This window comes from Coregonus clupeaformis, chromosome 30, assembly GCF_020615455.1.
Source record: "Coregonus clupeaformis isolate EN_2021a chromosome 30, ASM2061545v1, whole genome shotgun sequence".
NCBI classification, from domain to species: domain Eukaryota; kingdom Metazoa; phylum Chordata; class Actinopteri; order Salmoniformes; family Salmonidae; genus Coregonus; species Coregonus clupeaformis.
In genome coordinates this window covers 7,888,749-7,915,150 of record NC_059221.1, presented here as the reverse complement: position 1 = coordinate 7,915,150, position 26,402 = coordinate 7,888,749, and the positions used below count along the sequence as shown (strand labels likewise).

General features: G+C 41.3%; 1 protein-coding gene across 2 annotated transcripts in view; it reads left to right on the top strand.

Annotated features, from left to right (window-relative positions):
* Window positions 1-25,074, top strand: part of LOC121546009 (calsyntenin-1) — a 119,949-nt gene extending 94,875 nt beyond the window's left edge. For both annotated transcript variants that reach the window (XM_041856971.2, XM_041856970.2), the window contains 2 exons: window positions 18,159-18,343; window positions 23,757-25,074. In XM_041856971.2, the coding sequence (XP_041712905.1) occupies window positions 18,159-18,343; window positions 23,757-23,939 (368 nt within the window). In that variant the 3' untranslated portion in view covers window positions 23,940-25,074. The remainder of the gene's footprint in view (window positions 1-18,158; window positions 18,344-23,756) is intronic.
* Window positions 25,075-26,402: the final 1,328 nt, after the last annotated feature.

The following is a 26,402-nucleotide window of genomic DNA, read 5'->3' as shown; positions in this document are numbered from 1 at the left end:
GCTGATAAAATACCATATACTTAAATCACTTTTATTACTTGACCTTCTTTACACAATGCTTGAAGGGATACTTCGGGATTATGGCAATGAGGCCCTTTTTCTACTTCCCTAGAGTCAGTTGAACTTGTGGATACCATTTTTATGTCTCTGTGTCCAGTATGAAGGAAGTTAGAGTTAGTTTCACGAGCCAATGCTAACTAGCATTAGTGCAATGACTGGAAGTCTATGGGCATCTACTAGCATGATTTATGGGTTCACAAGACTAAACTTCGAAATGCAAACTGAAACACTTTTTTTTTTTTTTTTTTTTTATAACTGTAGGCTATACCCACAGAGACTAGATTTTTTTGGTTGATAGACTTCCAATGAATGACTCAACACTATCACACTATTTGACTCACAAATTGACTCTTTTTTTAAATTTTATTTCACATTTTCTGCCATACTCATGTCCTACAACAACAGCAGATCCCAACAAACAAAATTACGTTCTGGGAACGTGTAGACCCATATTGTGTTTTATCTTTTTGTTGTTTAAATGTTTATCTATATGCTGAGGACCGAATTACTTCCAATGACTATATACTTGTATACGTTTTGTTGTTGTTGTTGTTTTTCTCTCTGCCCAATAACAGTAGGCTATACCCAGCAAACCACAAAACATTCTAGGAACGTCAAATGAGTTGTTTATCATCCTTAATTATGTTGAAACATTCATCCACGCTATAGGCTGAATGCCTTTAACACTAGTACCACTAAAGCAGTCATTTTGACTGCTCATTATTTAATTGTTTTACTCTGCCTTTTCTTAAGTCATGCCCCCCTCCGTCCTTGACTTTACCTAAATAAGTCTATATAACACACTGTCGGTGTTAGAATCTTAATATCACAAACAGAACTGGAGTTAAAACCAGTTTTAGGAGTGGTTGAGTTTCCCCCGTTGCCCCTCCTTCCGACAGTTGAAAGTGCAGTGCCCAGCTGATAATCACCCCGATAATTGCCTCGAAACTGAACCTAAACTATACCGAAACTAATTTCACACATACAACAACAGATTATATAGATTAAGTAAAGTATGATGGGGAGAATGGGTGAGTTGATGAGTGAGGGGAAGCGAACAATGCATTATTATGTAATCACCAGAGCATGCGTAATTGTACATGCTGAACAGCTTTCCAAATAACCACATCGGGCAGCAGGTGAGAGAGTGTCGGAGAATGTGGTGATGAGGCTTGTGTAACTTTGCATTGGAAAAGGGAGAAAATGTCACCATGGACAATTTCTTCACTTCACTGTCATTGGTGAATGAGTTGCTTGCAAAAAAAATAAAAAATCTGGCCTGCACCATGAACAAAGTGAGACGGGAGCCCCCTCCCTCTGTACAAAATAAGGCAATAAAGAGAAAACCTGAGACTATTATGCACTACAACCAAACATAGGTATATCAAAGTGTGTCAAGCAAGTGAAAGTTACGACAATTGTGTCAACTGTTAGGACAAGGGATAACAGCTAAATGAAATCCAACTGATGCCATTGCGTGAAGACGCGCACAAGCTGACAATAATCAACTATTTTTGACTGTCATATCGACACTTATATTAATTATAATGCCATTTTTGCTTTTGTGCTGAGTTTTACTATTTATCAAGGCCACTTGGCGCTTATAATGATGTGTAGGCTACTAATGTTTTCATCATTTGACCGCCCGCCTTTTGACCGTGCGTCTTGGTGGTTGGGTATTTCGTTTTTTGTTTTGCCTTATAAAGAGAAGCTGTTACCGTGTTCCTACATATACTTTCTGTTTCATAGTTGTAACAAAAGCACTTCACAAATATAATGGATTGAACAGTTGGTATTTTGTATTATTTTTTACAAATTGTCTACAGTAACATAAATTAATGAAAATGCTATTGTGTTATTTTAAATAAAATAAAAATCATATTATAATGTTCGTAAACGCAACCAAATTATTATTTTTGCAATAGCAAATATGAAATATATTAATTACACTGTTAGAATGTTGCAGTCAGAATGACTGCGCATTAGCTTGAAGGGGGGGTCCGTAGAGGCCCAGCAGTTCTAGTCTTAATAATTAAATGACTCAATACCCATAGAACCCAGAGACATACACTGATGCGCTGGTTCAAAGACTTCCAATGACCCAATACTATCACACTGTTTGACTCATAAATTGACCTTTATTTTTTTCTTCTTTATTTCTACCATGCTCATGTCCTACAACAAGAACAGTTCCCAGCAAACAAAATGACGTTCTGGGAACGTGTAGACCCATATTTATGTTGTTTTACCTTTCTGTTGTTGAAATGTTAATCTAACATACGAGGCCGATGTGAGAAGGGTCTTTAATCAGGTCAACACTCGCAAGGCCGCGGGCCCCGACCGTATTCCAGTGTGCTTTCTCAGAGCATGCGCAGAACAGCTGGCAGGCATATTCACGGTCATTTTCAACCTCTCCTTGTCCCAGTCTGTAATCCCCACGTTTTAAGATGACCACAATCCTATCTGTTCCTAAGAACTCTAAGGCTTCATGCCACAATGACTACCGCCCTGTAGCACTCACTTCTGTAATCATGAAGTGCTTTGAGAGGCTGGTTATGGCATAAATTAACTCCACCATCCCAGCCACCCTATACCCACTCCAATTTGCATACCGCCCCAACAGATCCATAGACGACACAATCTCAATTGCTATCCACACTGCCCTCACCCACCTAGATAAGAGGAATACCTACGTGAGAATGCTGTTCATTGACTACACCCAGCGTTCAACACCATTGTCCCTCCAAGCTTGTCACCAAGCTTAGGACTCAGTGCCTCTTCCCCCTCAGGAGGTTGAAAAAGTTTGGCATGGGCCCTCAAATCCTAAAAAGGTTCTACAGCTGTGCCATTGAGAGCATATTGACTGGCTGCATCACTGCTTGGTATGGCAATAGCACCGCCCTCGATCGCATGGCGCTATAGAGGGCTGTGTGGACAGCCCAGTACATCACTGGAGCCAAGCTCCCTGCCATCCAGGACCTCCATATCTGGCGGTGTGAAAAGAAGGGTGGGAATTTTTTAAAAGACTACAACCACCCAAGCCATAGACTATTTTCTCTCCTGCCGCATGGCAAGAGGTACCGGTGCATCACATCTGACAAAAACAGGCTCTTGAACAGCTTCTATCCCCAAGCAATACGGCTAAAAAAATAGCTACACGTAATATCTGAGTTAACCTTGTGTCTTTATTGACCTTTTATTTCATATTTTGCACGGTCTCTATGCACACTCACAGGGCCCTACACACTCACACATACTGTCACTCCAACACACACACACACAAACACTCACTGCATTATTTGCTAACTAACACATAATATGCACATACATTTATACCGACCACACACCCACTCACATATAAGCTTTTGCAACTCTGTTTATCTTATATCATGTTGCCTAGTCCCCTTACCCCTATACATATCTACCTCTGTCACTCCAGTATCCCTGCACATTGTAAATGTGACCCACCGCCTGGATTCGGTCCTACAGTATGTATAAAAATGTGAAAGTGTTTTTTACATCGGATGAAAGTAGAGACTCTGAGCTATAAAATGGTATATCATACACTGCAGTTGACGAACAATTAAAAAGTAATTCTGCTTTGAAAGTTGATAAACTTGTAACCCCACTTTTGAGAAAATCATCTTTGTCTACACCCATTCAGCATCGTTCACACCCTCTTAAGTCTTAGCCCCACCCATCTCTTTAAGAATTGACAGTGTAGTAAACAACCAAAGACTAAAAGTGGTGAAAGTAGTAGCAAAAAGGAGTAGTAAAAATGTATCTAGTCCATGGCCTACAGTGCATTCGGAAAATATTCAGACCCCTCCCTTTTTCCACATTTTGTTACCTTACACCCTTTAAATAAATAAAAAATATCATCAATCTACACACAATACCCCATAATGACAAAGCGAAAACGGGTTTTTCGAAATGTTTGCAAATGTATTCAAAATAAAAAACAGGTACCTTATTTACATAAGTATTCAGACCCTTTGCTATGAGACTCGAAATTGAGTTCAGGTGCATCCTGTTTCCATTGATCATCCTTGAGATGTTTCTACAACTTGATTGGAGTCCACCTGTGGTAAATTCAATTGATTGTACATGATTTGGAAAAGCACACGCCTGTATATATAAGGTCCCACAGTTGAGTGGCGCAGTGGTCTAAGGCACTGCATCGCAGTGCTAACTGTGCCACTAGAGATCCTGGTTCGAATCCAGGCTCTGTCGCAGCCGGCCGCGACCGGGAGACTCATGGGCGGCGCACAATTGGCCCAGCGTCGTCCAGGGTAGGGGAGGGAATGGCCGGCAGGGATGTAGCTCAGTTGATAGAGCATGGCGTTTGCAATGCCAGGGTTGTGGGTTCGTTTCCCACGGGGGGCCAGTATAAAAAAATATGTATTCACTAACTGTAAGTCGCTCTGGATAAGAGCGTCTGCTAAATGACTAAAATGTAAATGTAAATGTTGACAGTGGATGTCAGAGCAAAAACCAAGCCATGAGGTCAAAGGAATTGTCCGTAGAGCTCCGAGACAGGATTGTGTCGAGGCACAGATCTGGGAAAGGGTACCAAAAAATGTCTGCAGCATTGAAGGTCCCTGAGAACACAGTGGCGTCCATCATTCTTAAATTGAAGAAGTTTTGAACCACCAAGACTCTTCCTAGAGCTGGCCGCACGGCCAAACTGAGCAATCGGGGGTGAAGGGCCTTGGGCAGGGAGGTGACCAAGAACCCGAGGTCCTCTTTGGAGATAGGAGAACCTTCCAGAAGGACAACCATCTCTGCAGCAATCCACCAATCAGGCCTTTATGGTTGAGTGGCCAGACGGAAGCCACTCCTCAGTAAAAGGTGCATGAGAGCCAGCTTGGAGTTCGCCAAAAGGCACCTAAATGAGAAACAAGATTCTCTTGTCTGATGAAACCAAGATTGAACTTTTTGGCCTCAATGCCAAGTTTTACGTCTGAAGGAAACCTGGCACCATCCCTACGGTGAAGCATGGTGGTGGCAGCATCAAGCTGTGGGGATGTTTTTCAGTGTCAGGGACTGGGAGACTAGTCAGGATCGAGGGAAAGATGAACGGAGCAAAGTACAGAGGTCCTTGATTTAAAACCTGCTCCAGAGCGCTCATGAACTCAGACTGGCGCGAAGGTTCACCTTCCAACAGGACAACGACCCTAAGCACACAGCCAAGACAACGCAGGAGTGGCTTCAGGACAAGTCTCTGAATGTCTTTTAGTTACACGGCCAGTACCCGGACTTGAACCTGATCGAACATCTCTGGTGAGACCTGAAAATAGCTGTGCAGCGACGCTCCCCATCCAACCTGACAGAGCTTGAGAGGATGTGCAGAGAAGAATGGGAGAAATTCCCCCAATACAGGTGTGTTAACCTTGTAGCGTCATACCTAAGACGACTCTAGGCTGTAATCGCTGCCAAAGGTGCTTCAACAAAGTATTGTGTAAAGGGTCTGAATACTTATGTAAATGTGATATTTCCAATGTTTTTTAAAATCAATTTTAGAATAAGGCAGTAACGTAACAAAATGTGGAAAAAGTCAAGGGGTCTGAATACTTTCCGAATGCACTGTATATCCTAATCTGATTTACCAGCTCTTACCGGCTCTAGTAAACACACACTATATCAAATAAAATCTGTTTATTTGTCACATGCACAGGATACAGAAGGTGTAAACGGTATAGTGAAATTGTTATTTGCATATTGGAGTCTTTTGTTTAGAGATGTAGCTAGCGAGCTAGCTAAACAATGAACCATAATCCCAACTCTAGTGCCGTGTTGAAAACAACTGGGAACTCGAAAAAAGAAAAAGAAAACTCAGACTGGGAAAAAATTATTTGAACGGTCATCCAACTCGGGCCTCTTTCTAGAGCTTCTACACAGCTCATACACATAATGTTAGCTAGTGAGCCAGCCAGCTAACGTTAGCTAGCTTGGTAACAGTACGCTTTAATTTGCAATGAAACGACTTTCTGACCAAATTTTAAACGTATAATATTGAAAATGTAGCTGGACTCTTACCCGTATACATGGGATGAACGCTTCTCCCTCTGTTTCATACAACAGCCTTCTTTCTGTGTTTTCTTTTTGGACTCTCTCCGACTTTGGCAATCATCTCTCTGCTTCCACCGGGCATTCCACTGATTTCAAAACTCGGTCAACTTCTTCCGTGACATTGACACCGTTTCTTCCCCACCATTGTCCAATGTATGGTTCAATGAAAATGTTTTTACCTAAATCTGGGATTTCTTCATTGTCTGATTCATTTTCAGAGTCAGAGAGATTCAGCAAGGCATGATCATCCTCCAGAAAGTAGTCCATCACAACATTTCCCCACTGAGCGTTGTCGATAGCACTATTACCTTCACTAATGTTGAGAGCAGTAGCAAAACCTTTTCAGTTCTTCATGATATATTTTTTATAAAGCTGCGGTAGACCGCATTATCCACACATACTTAGCAGCTCACGTTATAGACAGAAGCATGCTACGTGGCATGCCCATCCATTATCTCAGCCAATCATGGCCAGCGGGAAGGTTCCTGTAATTTTCTGTGGCTAAACCAACTAGGCTCGTTATTTAACAATTGTATTTGTATTTACAGATGGCATACAAGTTTGTTATTAAGGCACATGAAAGTTCACATGTTCCAGAAGGCATTTCTGCCAAAAAAAATTATTTAGATTTTTAAAGATAACATTAAAATGCCTCTCCTGTGAAGTAGTGACATGCGACATTCGCCTAGTTTCTTGAAACAGGTCACAAATATGGTATTGGAACGGACTTTTTAAAATATTTCCTTTTATATAGTATGCTTACTTACTTTATTGTGCATTTCCTATTTCTTATTTTTCATGTGTTTTTTTCTAGTAATACATTGTTATTGATTATTGCATTGTTGGTTTTGAGTTTGCAAGAAAGGCATTTCACTGTACTTGTGCATGTGACATTAAAACTTGAAACTTGGCCATCGAAATGTTTCTTGTTTCTTTAGACCTGTCTAAAATAAATAATGGATTTGTTGTGATGGTGTAGGCTATATTAAATTGATTAATTATACGTTTTTTAATGTAGAAGTTCCAAAGGTGCGCATCAGTGGCTTGTAGGCTATGTGTGGACGTTATGTTAATTAATGGTCAATTACCGTGAGACCAGCAGATATTTGCATGACGATCACTGGCTGACAAAATTTAATGACCGCCACAGCCCTACACCCATCCACCCACCCACCCTGAGATGCTTGATAAATATAGGCCCTGGTGTATTCTTAGTCTTGATGGGTTTTTAGTAGGGCATTTACTCTGCTTTGGAACCAGGTTGTGTGACTACCCTTCCTGACTTTGCATTGTTTTGTCAGTCTATGTCTTGCCATTAACAGTGTATATTTCCTCTTAGATTTAACAGTGTTTATTTCCTCTTAGATTTTGAGTGTCCTCTGCCAACCTACTCCACTGTTACCTGGCCACTAGTACATAAGTATGTACTATTAAGTATGTACTAGCCCTGTCCTGTAGGCGCCATGGCTTAGTAAGCCCTCTCAGCACTGGAGATTACAACCCTCTGGGAAAAAAAGGTCCTGGCCATCCAGATGTCGCAGACGGACGGCACTCAAGTGTAATCCCCAAACTTGTGGCCATTAAAAAACAGGCGACCAACAAATATGTGACTTGTTTCAAGAAACTAGGTGTATGTTGCGCGCCACTACTTCACAGGAGGCATTTGAATGTAATTCAGAAATGCCTTCTGGAACATGTGACCTTTCATGTGCCTTAAAAACAAACTTGTATGCCATCTGTAAATATGAATACAATTGTTAAATTACGAGCCTAGTTGGTTCCCGTTAGCCATGATTGGCTGAGATAATGGATGGGTTGGACATGCCGAGAGATAAGTTCGGATTGGTCTCAAAACATTTTCTCAAAAGTGAGGTTGCAAGTTGATCAACTTTCAAAGCAGAATTACTTTCTCATTGTTCCTCAACTGTAGTGTATGATATACAATTTTCTAGCTCTGAGTCTCTACTTTTATCCAATTTTAAAAGCACAATTTCTAATTTTGATACACAGCACCGAATCAAGGCGGTCGGTCACATACAGTGGGGAGAACAAGTATTTGATACACTGCCGATTTTGCAGGTTTTCCTACTTATAAAGCATGTAGAGGTCTGTAATTTTTATCATAGGTACACTTCAACTGTGAGAGACGGAATCTAAAACAAAAATCCAGAAAATCACATTGTATGATTTTTAAGTAATTAATTTGCATTTTATTGCATGACATACAGTGGGGGAAAAAAGTATTTAGTCAGCCACCAATTGTGCAAGTTCTCCCACTTAAAAAGATGAGAGAGGCCTGTAATTTTCATCATAGGTACACGTCAACTATGACAGACAAAATGAGAAAAAATTATCCAGAAAATCACATTGTAGGATTTTTAATGAATTTATTTGCAAATTATGGTGGAAAATAAGTATTTGGTCAATAACAAAAGTTACTCAATACTTTGTTATATACAGTGGGGAGAACAAGTATTTGATACACTGCTGATTTTGCAGGTTTTCCTATTTACAAAGGATGTAGAGGTCTGTAATTTTTTATCATATGTACACTTCAACTGTGAGAGACGGAAATCCACAAAAATCCAGAAAATCACATTGTATGATTTTTAAGTAATTAATTTGCATTTTATTGCATGACATAAGTATTTGATCACCTACCAACCAGTAAGAATTCCGGTTCTCACAGACCTGTTAGTTTTTCTTTAAGAAGCCCTCCTGTTCTCCACTCATTACCTGAATTAACTGCACCTGTTTGAACTCGTTACCTGTATAAAATACACCTGTCCACACACTCAATCAAACAGACTCCAACCTCTCCACAATGGCCAAGACCAGAGAGCTGTGTAAGGACATCAGGGATAAAATTGTAGACCTGCACAAGGCTGGGATGGGCTACAGGACAATAGGCAAGCAGCTTGGTGAGAAGGCAACAACTGTTGGCGCAATTATTAGAAAATGGAAGAAGTTCAAGATAACGGTCAATCACCCTCGGTCTGGGGCTCCATGCAAGATCTCACCTCGTGGGGCATCAATGATCATGAGGAAGGTGAGGGATCAGCCCAGAACTACACGGCAGGACCTGGTCAATGACCTGAAGAGAGCTGGGACCACAGTCTCAAAGAAAACCATTAGTAACACACTACGCCGTCATGGATTAAAATCCTGCAGTGCATGCAAGGTCCCTCTGCTCAAGCCAGCGCATGTCCAATCCCGTCTGAAGTTTGCCAGTGACCATCTGGATGATCCAGAGGAGGAATGGAAGAAGGTCATTTGGTCTGATGAGACAAAAATAGAGCTTTTTGGTCTAAACTCCACTCGCCGTGTTTGGAGGAAGAAGAAGGATGAGTACAACCCCAAGAACACCATCCCAACCGTGAAGTATGGAGGTGGAAACATCATTCTTTGGGGATGCTTTTCTGCAAATGGGACAGGACGACTGCACCGTATTGAGGGGAGGATGGATGGGGCCATGTATCGCGAGATCTTGGCCAACAACCTCCTTCCCTCAGTAAGAGCATTGAAGATGGGTCGTGGCTGGGTCTTCCAGCATGACAACGACCCAAAACACACAGCCAGGGCAACTAAGGAGTGGCTCCGTAAGAAGCATCTCAAGGTCCTGGAGTGGCCTAGCCAGTCTCCAGACCTTAACCCAATAGAAAATCTTTGGAGTGAGCTGAAAGTCCGTATTGCCCAGCGACAGCCCCGAAACCTGAAGGATCTGGAGAAGGTCTGTATGGAGGAGTGGGCCAAAATCCCTGCTGCAGTGTATGCAAACCTGGTCAAGACCTACAGGAAACGTATGATCTCTGTAATTGCAAACAAAGGTTTCTGTACCAAATATTAAGTTCTGCTTTTCTGATGTATCAAATACTTATGTCATGCAATAAAATGCAAATTAATTACTTAAAAATTATACAATGTGATTTTCTGGATTTTTGTGGATTCCGTCTCTCACAGTTGAAGTGTACCTATGATAAAAATTACAGACCTCTACATGCTTTGTAAGTAGGAAAACCTGCAAAATCGGCAGTGTATCAAATACTTGTTCTCCCCACTGTATTTCATAAGTGCCCTACTTTTGGTTAATTGACTATAATCCTTGGGAAAAAGCTTGTCCGGCCAGCACAAGAAGCTGGATTTATTATTTTTTTATTTTTTTATTAAGCGGATTAGTTGATGGATTACGAGGTTGGGATTAATTTTAACAGGAGATTAGTAAAATAATCTACCACAAGTATTGTGGGAGGAAATGGGGGATCTGGAATTGTCCAATCTAAGAATGGTGTACATTAGAAATAAAAAGGCTTAATTTTGGTGTTTCCGGTATTCCATTTTTTTTGCATTTTTATTATTATTTTATTTGTTTGATTCAAACACAGATAAAACAACAGTAGTACAATAAATGATAAGAAGTACAACTGACATTATAGATTGTTGTTTTTACATATTCTTACACATTCTTGTACATTGTGTTAATGCAGACATATATAAAACCTACTTTGTACTTGAGTTATGTACACGTTATTTGGTCTTGATGTTTACGTTATTTCAAGTGCCCTAGAACGATAAGCAAATAATAATAGAAATGTTAACATAAATGTTGAATAGAACATAAAATATATATTATTTCTAATAATAAAAGGAATAGCTTGATATAATTTTTGAGCTCATGACATTAGGTTAGAGATTGTGATTGAACTCATGACATTAAAGGAGCATTTCATGAAATAGGCTATATATTCTATGACAGGGCCCCACATGTTTTCGTAATTTTATAATTTTCTTATGTTTGATAGATGACTCTTTCAAGTTTGGCCATTTTGAGCAGTGTATTATTCCAGTCATGTATATTTGGTGTAGCCCCTTCCTTCCATTTACAGAATAGCATTTTTTTGGCGACTGCTAGTGCCAGGGCTATCCACTAGTTAGCCTAAATTGTATTCCAGAAATACATATTGCAGGATCTGGGTCAATGGTGAACCCTACGACTTCAGTTATACTATTCAGTACATTAGTCCAGAACATCCAGATTTTCACAGCTCCTTACCATATGTAGATAAGTCCCCTCCTCAGATCAACATCTCCAGCAGGCGCCTGTGGGCCTCAGACCGACCCTTTGAAGCTTACTGGGTGTCCAAATGGAAACAATGTATAGTTTCATTTGCATTAGCTTTAGAGACCCATCTTTTGAGATCTGCCAAACCTCATCCCATTCGGTCTTGGTGATATCTCAGTCCAAGTCTTTTGCCCATATTCTCTTCAGGGCCTGGAAATCAGATGATATTACTCCAAGGACCTCTCTATAGACTCCAGGAGTTTTTATTGTGGGTGTGCTACTCTCTAGAAAGTGTGAGTCCCAGTACGACGCTTTTGGCAGTTGCATAGAATTACCTCTGAAAGTGTTGACTGAGGTCCGTAGTTTAAAGTACACTCCTCAAAAAAATCAAGGGAACAATTAAACAACACAATGTAACTCCAAGTCAATCACACTTCTGTGAAATCAAACTGTCCACTTAGGAAGCAACACTGATTGACAATACATTTCACATGCTGTTGTGCAAATGGAATAGACAACAGGTGGAAATTATAGGCAATTAGCAAGACACCCCCAATAAAGGAGTGGTTCTGCAGGTGGTGACCACAGACCACTTCTCAGTTCCTATGCTTCCTGGCTGATGTTTTGGTCACTTTTGAATGCTGGCGGTGCTTTCACTCTAGTGGTAGCATGAGACGGAGTCTACAACCCACACAAGTGGCTCAGGTAGTGCAGCTCATCCAGGATGGCACATCAATGCGAGCTGTGGCAAGAAGGTTTGCTGTGTCTGTCAGCGTAGTGTCCAGAGCATGGAGGCACTACCAGGAGACAGGCCAGTACATCAGGAGACGTGGAGGAGGCCGTAGGAGGGCAACAACCCAGCAACAGGACCGCTACCTCCGCCTTTGTGCAAGGAGGAGCAGGAGGAGCACTGCCAGAGCCCTGCAAAATGACCTCCAGCAGGCCACAAATGTGCATGTGTCTGCTCAAACGGTCAGAAACAGACTCCATGAGGGTGGTATGAGGGGCCGACATCCACAGGTGGGGGTTGTGCTTACAGCCCAACACCGTGCAGGACGTTTGGCATTTGCCAGAGAACACCAAGATTGGCAAATTCGCCACTGGCGCCCTGTGCTCTTCACAGATGAAAGCAGGTTCACACTGAGCACATGTGACAGACGTGACAGAGTCTGGAGACGCCGTGGAGAACGTTCTGCTGCCTGCAACATCCTCCAGCATGACCGGTTTGGCGGTGGGTCAGTCATGGTGTGGGGTGGCATTTCTTTGGGGGGCACAGCCCTCCATGTGCTCGCCAGAGGTAGCCTGACTGCCATTAGGTACCGAGATGAGATCCTCAAACCCCTTGTGAGACCATATGCTGGTGCGGTTGGCCCTGGGTTCCTCCTAATGCAAGACAATGCTAGACCTCATGTGACTGGAGTGTGTCAGCAGTTCCTGCAAGAGGAAGGCATTGATGCTATGGACTGGCCCGCCCGTTCCCCAGACCTGAATCCAATTGAGCACATCTGGGACATCATGTCTCGCTCCATCCACCAACACCACGTTGCACCACAGACTGTCCAGGAGTTGGCGAATGCTTTAGTCCAGGTCTGGGAGGAGATCCCTCAGGAGACCATCCGCCACCTCATCAGGAGCATGCCCAGGCGTTGTAGGGAGGTCATCCAGGCACGTGGAGGCCACACACACTACTGAGCCTAATTTTGACTTGTTTTAAGGACATTACATCAAAGTTGGATCAGCCTGTAGTGTGGTTTTCCACTTTAATTTTGAGTGTGACTCCAAATCCAGACCTCCATGGGTTGATACATTTGATTTCCATTGATAATTTTTGTGTGATTTTGTTGTCAGCACATTCAACTATGTAAAGAAAAAAGTATTTAATAAGATTATTTCATTCATTCAGATCTAGGATGTGTTATTTTAGTGTTCCCTTAATTTATTTGAGCAGTGTATTTCCATCATGGTAGCTGTCTACGGGATATATTGGTGTTGATTCCCGCATGAGAGATAAAGCTTTCCTGTGTAAATAGATCACAGATTTTCATGACTACCCTTTCTTGCAGCTCAGCCTATCTAAATGATTTATTATTGATGGTATTATGATTTGCTATCAATGATTTGTTATCGATGTTTATCCCATAGAGGCATCCAAGGGGGATCCTTAAACATTTTCTTTGGAATACTGGTATATCTTTTTCCAGATATCATGAACGAAGCTCAGACATGGGTGGGCTTGGTCTCCTCTCTTTGATGTGTAGGTGTGTGTATGGGTGGAAGGGAAGAGGTGTAGATGTGTAAGTCGGGGTGGGGCGTGTTCGTGTATGCATCCCACAGCCATTGCTATTGGTTTGGCAAATAATAGGAAAAGAAAAGCAGCTTTTACATGGTTAAAGGAAAAGGATTAGCATACTTATTGTTTACAGGTAACTCATTCACTATATTCTGGCTTGGGGAAAAAGAGTGGGATGGTAAAATCTATTTCTGTCATGACCTAAGGAATTCAAAAGGTTATGATCCTATTCAAAAACAATCTTGATTTTGAGTTGCCATACATTAAAATAGATCCTCAAGGAAGATGGATTGCTTTGAATATACTACTTAATGATAAAAAGTTATGGCTCATAAATGTACATGGACCGAAAAATTATTTATAATTTCAATTCAAAATATTTATAATAATCAAATTAGTCTCCAAGATACAAATAACTCTACAATTTTATAATCACAATTTTCTCTCCCTTCCACTTGCCTCTTCCATTTTAGCGGAAATGCTGCAATTAGTTGGTTGTCATTTTGGATAGAGCAGACATTTCCATATATTCTTGTTAGCTGCATTTGTGACAACTCCACCAGTCCTATTCATGATATAATTTACAAATATTATACAGTAAAAAATATATATATATATCAAAATCAATTAGTACAGTATATTTGAGTTTAACCACAATATTTGTTGTAACATTTGTTAGGTATTTTCGGGTGGATTAAACTGAAATTGCAAACAACTTTCTATGGCTTGTTTTAAAAACAGTGATATTTTGGAGATTATTTCATTTTCAAATAACCGAAAGTGAGAGGTTGTAATCTGAATAAAGGGGAAAAAGGCCATTCTTGAACACCGGGTGAGCTATTCTTACTTATCTGCTAGAGAACCATATTGACACAATTACAATCTTTATTGAATACAAATATAATTTCATCAATAACATGTGGAAATACGTATTTGAGTGAACATTAGCAAGCCAGCAGCAGATTAAACAGAAAGTGAATTCTCTCCTCCCTTTCCCCGGTTTTAGCTTGCAGCTATCACCGTCTATCTGGCTAGGTTTAGGATACTTACTAGCTCATACCAGTGACAAACTTAGCTTGCTATGTTATCGACATAAGGCAGTACACAAACAATCTAGCTCACTTATTTTGCCAATTAGAAAGAAATAGCCACAAATTAATTCAGAAACAGAGGAAGAGGATAGCTAGCTATAGCACGCTAACGTTAGCAGCTGCTTCATCAACAAGAAGCAACTGTTACAACATTGATCCTAAGATAAAACAAATAAAAAACTTTCCCATTGAGCAAAATCCACATGATGAATGTTCCCCGCAGATTGACGAGTAGACGCCCAGTTCGTCCGCCTCAATCTCACAAATTTATCCCACTTTCATTCATCGTGTGACGTGGACCGCAGGGTGTTGTGGTATTGTTTCCGAAGTTAGAGCTGATTTGAAGAAAACCCCAAACACAACTTTTAGAACATCATTATAATATTATAAGAGAATAATTTGGGAATGTTTTCTTGTTTTCTAAGTTACTATTATATGCGTTTCTGGCATTGAGCAATAGGTGCTACACCCACTTTAACATTACAATTATTCTACAATACTGACAATGGATCAGCTCCTAGATTGTTATATTTTCACCTATGGCTGCAAATATTGAGGGAAGGTTTATTCTAATGCTTACCCTAAAATACACCAACATAACATGTCTTAATAGGACGTTTGACCACCACGAGCCAGAATAGCTTCAAAGCACCTTGGTATAGATTCTACAAGTGTCTGGAACTCTATTGGTGTTCCATCATTTGGTGTTTTGTTGATGGTGGTGGAAAACACTGTCTCAGGCGCCGCTCCAGAATCTCCCATAAGTGTTCAATTGGGTTGAGATCTGGTGACTGAGATGGCCATGGCTTATAGTTTACATCGTTTTCATGCTCATCAAACGATTCAGTGGCCACTCGTGCCCTGTGGATGGAGGCATTGTCATCCTATGGGGACATAGCCATGGTAGCCAAAATAATGGCCTGTCCAGCATTTATATGCATGACCCTAAGCATGATGGGATGTTAATTGCTTAATTAACTCAGGAACCACACCTGTGTGGAAGCGCCTGCTTTCAATATACAGTACTATGTATCCCTCGTTTACTCAAGTGTGTCCATTATTTTGGCAGTTACATGTATATAGGCCTACAGTATGTGGCCTGTACTCTAGGTAGGCTATTTATCTTTTAATGCAGTCATCTCGGTTTTCATTTGAAACATCTTTGTATCCTTCACTTGTTTGTAACAATTGCAAAGACATCGGCAACTTTGTACTTGTAGTCAACTTTGTTGTGAAGTTATCGGCAGTCACTGAGAGACAGATAAACATCTTGATTCTATATTTAGCAGAGATCTTCTGTGTATAAAGCGATGAGGTAGGGGGAAAAAACATACCTAACGGCGCACTCCGCAGTTCTATGAGTGGTCTGAGGCAGTCGGTAAATAACAAGCGTTTTCAACTGCAACTTTAGTAACGATGGTTTTGTGAAACCGCTTGGAGATTTATCGATGCTCCTACAAAGATTCTAACGATGAACTTAGCTTCCCATGCTTTTGGGAAACCGGGCCCACGTCTCAGTCAAAAGTTACTCCGCTGTGGTGTAGGTTAAGGAATCACCTAGGGAAACAATGTAGGCTGGTTTAGTGAAATTAGCCTACTTATGGATTTGCCTTCAGAACCACATTTCTGTTCTGAAATAAGTCAGTCTAGCTGGGTCTGTTACGGTACGTTAGTTACACTGAATGTACACAATGACAGTTTCTGAAGGTCATGTGACAACTAACCTGCCCCTCCGTTCCTGAAGCTGCTGACTACTAGTCTATATCCATCCACCTCAGCGTTAACGGCCTTGGGAGAGATGGAGAAGGTATAGTAGTTGGCATAGACCTTCCTCCCGTCAAAGTCCTTTATGTCCACCTTTAGCTTATAGTTCTTCTGCCGAGTCGGCAGGTGGATTGTTCCCAGACCTGCAGGAAGAACAGAGAGGGGTTGGCTGAGACCAGAGACATAGGGTGATTCCACGTGAGATTGGCCCAAAGATAATGATGATGTTTTGGATCTTCCTCAAATGAAATCCATAGAAAGGCCCTAAGAGAATTAAATCTGTATCCAAAATAATTATTGAGAAAATATTTCATCAAAATTAAGACACTCTGCTGTTAAGTTGTGTCATTACTGATGAATGATTCATCATTATTGTCATCTATGCAATCTTGAGAACATCACAAAGGTTTGTACTCTCCACCTACGTGTCCTAAGCCATTCTTATACTCGTCCGTCCTCTGTAGAAGTTCACTGTTCCATCCATCCTCCTCTGGAATACCTGGGGAGAGCGAGAGATGGGAAGCGAGCGAGAGAGGGGAGGGGGAGAAGGAGAAGGTTGAAAGAGCAAGATGATACATTTTACCAATTTGCAACTTCTATGAAGTGTATGAAATGTATGTTTAATGTTAATTTCATACATTGAATATGAAATAAAGTATTGATAAGCTCAGTTGGGGGATTTGACATTGTTCAAATCCAGTCACACTCAGAAGGAAATAACTCATAGGATCAATGGTCTTTCATCTGTGCTCTCAGCAATTCAAGATTGGCAGTGGTACAAATTAATATTCAATAGTTTTGTCAGGCTTTTGGCCTTACTTAAAAAAGCATTAATTTTAGCAGTGTAGTTATTGCATTGGTTTCAAGGCAGAATGAGCTACTCACCGTCCATTTCCCTCCCTGTGTGTCCATATCACAGTAGGCGTAGCGAGGAGAGTTGGGTCCACCAGGGTATATCCTGTAGACACCACTGCTCGTTGCAGATGTCAGCACAGTCTAGAGGCTGGAACATCAGAGATTCCATTGCCACGGAGGACAGGGCTGTCAGCACTAGTAGGACCAGTAGCACATAAGGATGGCACACACAGTTTCAGACATTACACATACATACAGTTGCCATAAGGGTTTCAGACATACATCACTGATCATCACAATTACTATTTATTTTCATAACATGACAACATTCATGACAATATTGCAACCGTTTAAATGGACTACTACTCTAGCATTAGTCTTCAAAGTGCAAAACCTTTGTTAGGAAGCTAAACATATTTACTTTACAAACTAATGTTACAGTCAGTGTTTCTTCATTGTTGTTTGTAGTTTGTTCTGTAGTTTTCCGTATGTTTCTTCTGCTCAGTGTGAGAGGTTGTGTATGAATTCTATCGTAGGCCCTGTTTATAGGTCTCCAGAAATGTGACTTTATTACGATAACATTATCAGGAGTAAAGCATATACAGTACATGCCTAGAACGTGACAGTCCAAAAACAACAACTCTTCCATCCATGCACCATATAGCTAATCAAATCAAACTTCATTTAAAGTGCATAAAACAATAACATGAAGGAAATAACATAAAAAAACAAGCAGGAAGAATAAAAATAATTGATTAAAGGACAGGCTACAAATAGGCTGTGGAAGATGTGTCTGAAGAGAGAGAATCTGTCTTGATTTCTTGTTTTTGTACAGAGGAGAAATATAATCTACTTTTGGGGAATTATATTTGATGCAGTAACCCTTGGAAAACTTGCTTTCCCCTGCCCTAGAAGTGAATATAGTGTGTGTCCTAATACATATTCTGTCTGTGTGCGTTGTCCCCAGTGGTCCCCAGCGCCGCCACCATCGTCATCGTGGTGTGCGTCAGCTTCCTGGTGTTCATGGTCGTCCTGGGCGTGTTCCGGATCCAGTCGGCCCACAATCGCACCATGAGGGACACAGAGGGCGGCAAGGAGAACGAGATGGACTGGGACGACTCGGCCCTTACGATCACGGTCAACCCCATGGAGGTAATATACACTGAACAAAAATATAAACGCAACATGCAACAATTTCAAAGATTTAACAGAGTTACAGTTCATAAAAGGAAATCAGTCAATTGAAATAAATTAATTAGGCCATAATCTATGGGTTTCACATGACTGGGAATACAGATATGCGAATGTGGTCACAGATACATTTACAGAAAAAGGTAGGGTCATGGATCAGAAAACCATTCAGTATCTGGTGTGACCACCATTTGCCGCATGAAGTGCGACACTTCTCCTTCGCATAGAGTTGATCAGGTTGTTAATTGTGGCCTGTGGAATGATATCGCACTCCTCTTCAATGGCTGTGCGAAGTTGCTGGATATAGGCGGGAACTGGAACACGCTGTCGTACACGTCGATCCAGAGCATCCCAAACATGCTCACTGGTGACATGTCTGGTGAGTATGTAGGCCATGGAAGAACTGGGAAATTTTCAGCTACCGGGAATTGTGTACGGATCGTTGCAACATGGGGCCGTGCATTTTGCTGCTGAAACATGAGGTGATGGCGGCGGATGAATGCCACGACAATGGGCCTCGGGATCTTGTCACGGTATCTCTGTGCATTAAAATTGCCATAGATAAAATGCAATTGTGTTCGTTTTCCGTAGCTTATGCCTGCCCATACCATAACCGCCGCCATGGGGCACTCTGTTCACAATGTTGACATCAGCAAACCACTCGCCTACACAATGCCATACACGCTGTGTGCCATCTGCCCGGTACAGTTGAAACCGGGATTCATCCATGAAGAGTACACTTCTCGAGCGTGCCAGTGGCCATCGAAGGTGAGCATACAGTGAGGGAAAAAAGTATTTGATCCCCTGCTGATTTTGTACGTTTGCCCACTGACAAAGAAATGATCAGTCTATAATTTTAATGGTAGGTTTATTTGAACAGTGAGAGACAAAATAACAACAAAAAAATCCAGAAAAACGCATGTCAAAAATGTTATAAATTGATTTGCATTTTAATGAGGGAAATAAGTATTTGACCCCCTCTCAATAAGAAAGATTTCTGGCTCCCAGGTGTCTTTTATACAGGTAACGAGCTGAGATTAGTAGCACACTCTTAAAGGGAGTGCTCCTAATCTCAGCTTGTTACCTGTATAAAAGACACCTGTCCACAGAAGCAATCAATCAATCAGATACCAAACTCTCCACCATGGCCAAGACCAAAGAGCGCTCCAAGGATGTCAGGGACAAGATTGTAGACCTACATAAGGCTGGAATGGGCTACAAGACCATCGGCAAGCAGCTTGATGAGAAGGTGACAACAGTTGGTGCTATTATTCGCAAATGGAAGAAACACAAAATAACTGTCAATCTCCCTCAGCCTGGGGCTCCATGCAAGATCTTACCTCGTGGAGTTGCAATGATCATGAGAATGGTGAGGAATCCAGAATTACACGGGAGGATCTTGTCAATGATCTCAAGGCAGCTGGGACCATAGTCACCAAAAAAACAATTGGTAACACAATACGCCGTGAAGGACTGAAATCCTGCAGCACCCGCAAGGTCCCTCTGCTCAAGAAAGCACATATACATGCCCGTCTGAAGTTTGGCAATAAACATCTGTATGATTCAGAGGAGAACTGGGTGAAAGTGTTGTGGTCAGATGAGACCCAAATCGAGCTCTTTGGCATCAACTCAACTCGCCGTGTTTGGAGGAGGAGGAATGCTGCCTATGACCCCAAGAACACCATCCCCACCATCAAACATGGAGGTGGAAACATTATGCTTTGGGGGTGTTTTTCTGCTAAGGGGACAGGACAACTTCACCGCATCAAAGGGACAATGGATGGGGCCATGTACCGTCAAATCTTGGATGAGAACCTCCTTCCCTCAGCCAGGGCATTGAAAATGGGTTGTGGATGGGTATTCCAGCATTACAATGACCCAAAACACACGGCCAAGGCAACAAAGGAGTGGCTCAAGAAGAAGCACATTAAGGTCCTTGAGTGGCCTAGCCAGTCTCCAGACCTTAATCCCATAGAAAATCTGTGGAGGGAGCTGAAGGTTCGAGTTGCCAAACGTCAGCCTCGAAACCTTAATGACTTGGAGAAGATCTGCAAAGAGGAGTGGAACAAAATCCCTCCTGAGATATGTGCAAACGTGGTGGCCAACTACAAGAAACGTCTGACCTCTGTGATTGCCAACAAGGGTTTGGCCACCAAGTATTAAGTCATGTTTTGCAGAGGGGTCAAATACTTATTTCCCTCATTAAAATGAAAATCAGTTCATAACATTTTTGACATGCGTTTTTCTGGATTTTTTTGTTGTTATTCTGTCTCTCACTGTTCAAATAAACCTAACATTAAAATTATAGACTGATCATGTCTTTATCAGTGGGCAAACGTACAAAATCAGCAGGGGATCAAATACTTTTTTCCCTCACTGTATGCCCACTGAAGTCTGTTACGACGCCGAACTGCAGTCGGTCAAGACACTGGTGAGGACGACGAGCACGCAGATGAGCTTCCCTAAGACAGTTTCTGACAGTTCTTCGGTTGTGCAAACCCACAGTATCATCAGCTGTCCGGGGGTCTGGTCTCAGACGATATCGCAGGTGAAGAAGCCGGATGTCGATGTCCTGGGCTGGCGTGGTTACAAGTGGTCTGCGGTTGTGAGGCCGGTTGGACGTACTGCCAAATTCTCTAAAACAACGTTGGAGGTGGCTTATGGTAGAGAAATGAACATTAAATTCTCTAGTAACAGCTCTGGTGGAAATTCCTGCAGTCAGCATGCCAATTGCACGCTCCTTCGAAACTTGAGACATCTGTGGCATTATTTTAGTGGCCTTTTATTGTCCCCAGCACAAGGGGCACCTGTGTAATGATCATGCTGTTTAATCAGCTTCTTGATATGCCACACCTTTCAGGTGGATGACATATATTGGCAAAGGAAAAATGCTCACTAACAGGGATGTAAACAAATTTGAGAGAAATAAGCGTTTTGTGCGTGTGGAACATTTCTAGGATATTTCATTTCAGCTCATGAAACATGGGACCAACACTTTACATGTTGTGTTTATATTTTAGTTTAGTATAAATATATACGATTTTAGTTAGACTATTTTTAGGTAGTTAGATAAGCTAGCTAACAGTGCTAATAATAAATACATTCAGCTAGCTTGCTTAACATTGACAATATGGTCAACCTAGCTACATTATTCACATTGATAAATATGTAATAGTCAAAAACAGATTTATTGTCAAAGCTGAGTTGAGATGTCGTTCAAGTTAAACTTCCAAGTCAGAAACTCGTAGTTACGATAATTTCCGACAGCACATGATGGCACCATATCGCTCAGTTATGGTACGACTTGGCCCCCCAAAGTGGACACACGCCTTGCACAGTCTTCACATTTTGCTGCCTTGAAATTTAATCTTAAAAGGGATTAAATTAGATATTTTTTCTACCGATCTACACAACCTACTCTACATATTCAAAGTGAAAGACAAATTATAGAGCATTTTCCAAATTAATAAAAAATGAACATGTATTGATTGCGTATGTCTTCTCACCCCAGAGTTAATACTTGGTGCAAGCACCTTTGGCAGGCAGCCATTACAGCTGTGAATCATTTTGAATAAGATTCTACCAACCTTGCACAACTCTTAGCACAACATACACTGAGTGTACAAAACATTAGGAACACCTGCTCTTTTCATGACATAGACTGACCAGGTGAATCAAATCAAATCAAATTGTGTTTGTCACATGCGCCGAATACAACAAGTGTAGACCTTACTGTGAAATGCTTACTTACAAGCCAGTTTTAAGAAGAATACCCCCAAAAAATCACAAAAAATACAATATAAAATAATACTAAATAAAAGTAACAAATAATTAAAGAGTAGCAGTAAAAATAGCAGAGCGAGGCTATATACAGGGGGTACCGGTACCGAGTCAATGTGCGGGGTCACCGGTTAGTCGAGGTAATTGAGGTAATATGTACATGTAGGTGGAGTTATTAAAGTGACTATGTGTAGATGATAAACAGAGAGTAGCAGCAGCGTAAAAGAGGGGGGAGGGGGCAATGCAAATAGTCTGGGTAGCCATTTGATTAGATGTTCAGGAGTCTTATGGCTTGAGGGTAGAAGCTGTTTAGAAGCCTCTTGGACCTAGACTTGGCGCTCCGGTACCGCTTGCCGTGCGGTAGCAGTGAGAACAGTCTATGACTAGGTTGGCTGGAGTCTTTGACAATTTTTAGGGCCTTCCTCTGACACCGCCTGGTATAGAGGTCCTGGATGGCAGGAAGCTTGGCCCCAGTGATGTACTGGGCCGTACGCACTACCCTCTGGCGTGCCTTGCGGTCGGAGGCGGAGCAGTTGCCATACCAGGCAGTGATGCAACCTGTCAGGATGCTCTCAATGGTGCAGCTGTAGAACCTTTTGAGGATCTGAGGACCCATGCCAAATTTTTTCAGTCTCCTTAGGGTTTTTTTCGTGCCCTCTTCACGACTGTTTTGGTGTGCTTGGACCATGTTAGTTTGTTGGTGATGTGGACACCAAGGAACTTGAAGCTCTCAACCTGCTCCACTACAGCCCCGTCAATGAGAATGGGGGCGTGCTCGGTCCTCTTCTTTTTCCTGTAGTCCACAATCATCTCCTTTCTCTTGATCATGTTGAGGGAGAGGTTGTTGTCCTGGCACCACACGGCCAGGTCTCTGACCTCCTCCCTATAGGCTGTCTCGTCATTGTCGGTGATCAGGCCTACCAATGTTGGTGTGGAGTTAATGCCTGGTGTTGGAGTCGTGCCTGTCCATGCAGTCATGAGTGAACAGGGAGTACAGGAGGAGACTGAGCATGCACACCTGAGGGGCCCCCGTGTTGAGGAACAGCGTGGCGGATGTGTTGTTACCTACACCACCTGGGGGCGGCCGGTCAGGAAGTCCAGGATCCAGTTGCAGAGGGAGGTGTTTAGTCCCACGGTTTGAATATTTCTGTCTGTCAATGATTCCCAACAAAATTTACTGAGCTTGAGCAATTTTTACAAAAAACGATGGATATAGGTTGACCTAAGAGTTGTGCAAAGTTGGTAGAATGTTATTTTAAATTATGCACAGCTGTAATGGCTGCCAAAAGCAGCTTCCAACTCTGGGGTGTGAGGACTCATGCAATCCAGACGTCTTCGTTTTTTTATTAATTAGGAATATTTTTCTATAATGTTATTTCACTTTGAAAATATGGAGTAGGTTGTGTAGATCTGTAGGGAAAACATCTAATTTAATCCCTTTTTAGATTTATTTCAAGGCAGCAAAATGTATTTTATATACAGCCTATACAGCTGCTGATCGGGTTCCTCCACTTCCTTCAGATCTTTCTCACAGTCACTTAATAATGTGTAAAAGACTGACCCTCTCTCCCTCTCTCTCGCTTTCCTCTGGTAGACTTATGAGGACCAGCACAGTAGTGAGGAGGAGGAGAGTGAGAACGGCAAGGAGGACGACGACCCGATAACGAGTGCAGAGTCGGAGAGCAGTGAGGACGAGGAGGCCGAAGAGCCAGAGGACCAGCAGGGTGCCAGCAGACAGCAGCAGCTGGAGTGGGACAACTCCACACTCACCTACTAACAGACACGCACATACACACGTACTCATTAATTTACACATACACACACACTTGTGTGTGTGTGTGTGTGTATATATATATATATATATATATATATATATATATATATACACGCAAACACACATGACTCAGTCATACCTACACAAGTCCTCATCCTCACTACCCCTCTTAACCAGTGGGGGCACACCCTTACAAATTCCTTACAGAGGAACCATGATGTAAAAACACAAAACTCCCTTAAAAGCTATATATGGTCAAGGTTTCCCTGTTGTCATCTCAGTGGTGGTACTCAGTGTAGTATAGTAATCACCTGATTGTGATTTCTTCCTTCTTTTTTTTTTACAGAAAATGTTATTCCCAGGAACAACATTTGCATTTTGTTTTGAGCTAAGTGAGGAACCAACCTTGCACTTGTATGTACGGCTTTCAAAATGGAGAATGATTTTTTTAAATGTATGTTCCTTGTGCATCAATTTTAGATTTGTTTGCCACTAAATGAGAGAAACATTGATCATCAGTTATTTTTTCTTTGTGTGCTTGAGTTGTAGTCCGGAGAGTGAAACGATGACGTTTTAGACACTTAGACCACATATTTAAATTGTTCTCCTTTTAGTGCATGAGGATATTTGAACAAGTCATATGTGTATATGATTAAATTGCTTTTTAATATTTTGTAAATATCAATAAACCATGTCAATGTGTTAGTGAAGACCTAAACAAAGGGGTCCAATATCTAAAAGGACGCAATACGTTGTGTAGAATATTTTTGTCACAAAGGCTATATATAGCATGTTGCAAATTTTATGGCAAAGCTCTTCCGTCATGCTTGTACAAAATGTCCGCTTCAAGAAAAGAAACCCAGACCCTGAACGGGTTTCTATGACAAAGTGTTGCTAATTTTGTATTTTCTTTTGCAAGGAGGAAGTTGTTTCTTTGCTTATTGCGGACAGGACTGGTCGATTTAGCTTTTGGCTCCTCACATGCTACACTTTGCTTGGCTTGCACATTTGGCAATGCAGTACTAAAGGTGATAATGTATTTCATTCCCATTCTAGTCTATTATTGTACAGAAGTAAAAAAATATATACTGTAAATAATCACATTCAGTAAACCAGTGCCTTCAGAAAGTATTCATACCCCTTGACGTATTCCACATTTTGTTGTGTTACAGCCTGAATTCAAAATGGATTAAATAGATTATTTTCTCACCCATCTACACAAAATACCCAATAATGACAACGTGAAAACATGTTTTTAGACATTTTTGCAAATGTATTGAAAATGAAATACATAAATATCTAATTTACATAAGTATTCACACCCTTGAGTCAATACTTTGTAGAAGCACCTTTGGCAGCGATTACAGCTGTGAGTCTCTAAGAGCTTTCCACACCTGGATTGTGCAACATTTGCCCATTATTCTTTTCAAAATACTTCAAGCTCTCTCCAATTGTGCGGTTGTTGATCATTGCTAGATAACCATTTTCAGGTCTTGCCATAGAGTTTCAAGTAGATTTATGTCAAAACTGTAACTCGGCCACTCCGGAACATTCACTATCTTCTTGGTAAGCAACTCCAGTGTAGATTTGGCCTTGTGTTTTAGGTTATTGTCCTTCTGTAGGGTGAATTCATCTCCAAGTGTCTGGTGGAAGGCAGACTGAACCAAGTTTTCCTCTAGGATTTTATCCAGAAAACAAATATGGAGACTGGATTTATATGGTACTGGATTTGCCCCAAACATAACACTTTTGTATTTGCATTTGTATTTATTATGGATCCCCATTAACTGGTGCCAAGGCAGCAGCTACTCTTCCTGGGGTCCAGCAAAATTAAGGCAGTTATATACAATAAAAAAAAAACATTAGATTAGATAACAGATTTCACAACACATTTAAGTGTGTGCCCTCAGGCCTACAACACAATCCATGTGTACGTGTGTGTATAGTGCATATGTTATCGTGTGTATGTATGCATGTCTCTTTGTCTGTGTGTCTCTTCACAGTCCCCGCTGTTCCATCAGGTGTATTTTTATCTGTTTTTTAAATCAGGTTTTACTGCTTGCATGAGTTACTTGATGTGGAATGTATTCAGAACAAAAAGTGAATTGCTTTGCCAAATTTTTTGCAGTATTAATTTAGTGCCTTGTTGCAAACAGGATGCATGTTTTGGATATTTTTATTCTGTACAGGTTTCCTTTTCACTCTGTCAATTAGGTTAGTATTGTGGAGAAATTACAATGTTGTTGATCCATCCTCAGTTTTCTCCTATTACAGCCATTAAACTCTGTAACTGTTTTAAAGTCACCATTGGCCTCATGGTGAAATCCCTGTGCGGTTTCCTTCCTCTCCGGCAACTGAGTTAGGAAAGACGCCTGTATCTTTATATTGACTGGGTGTGTTGATACACCATCCAAAGTGTAATTAATAACTTCACCATGCTCAAAGGGATATTCAATGTCTGCTTTT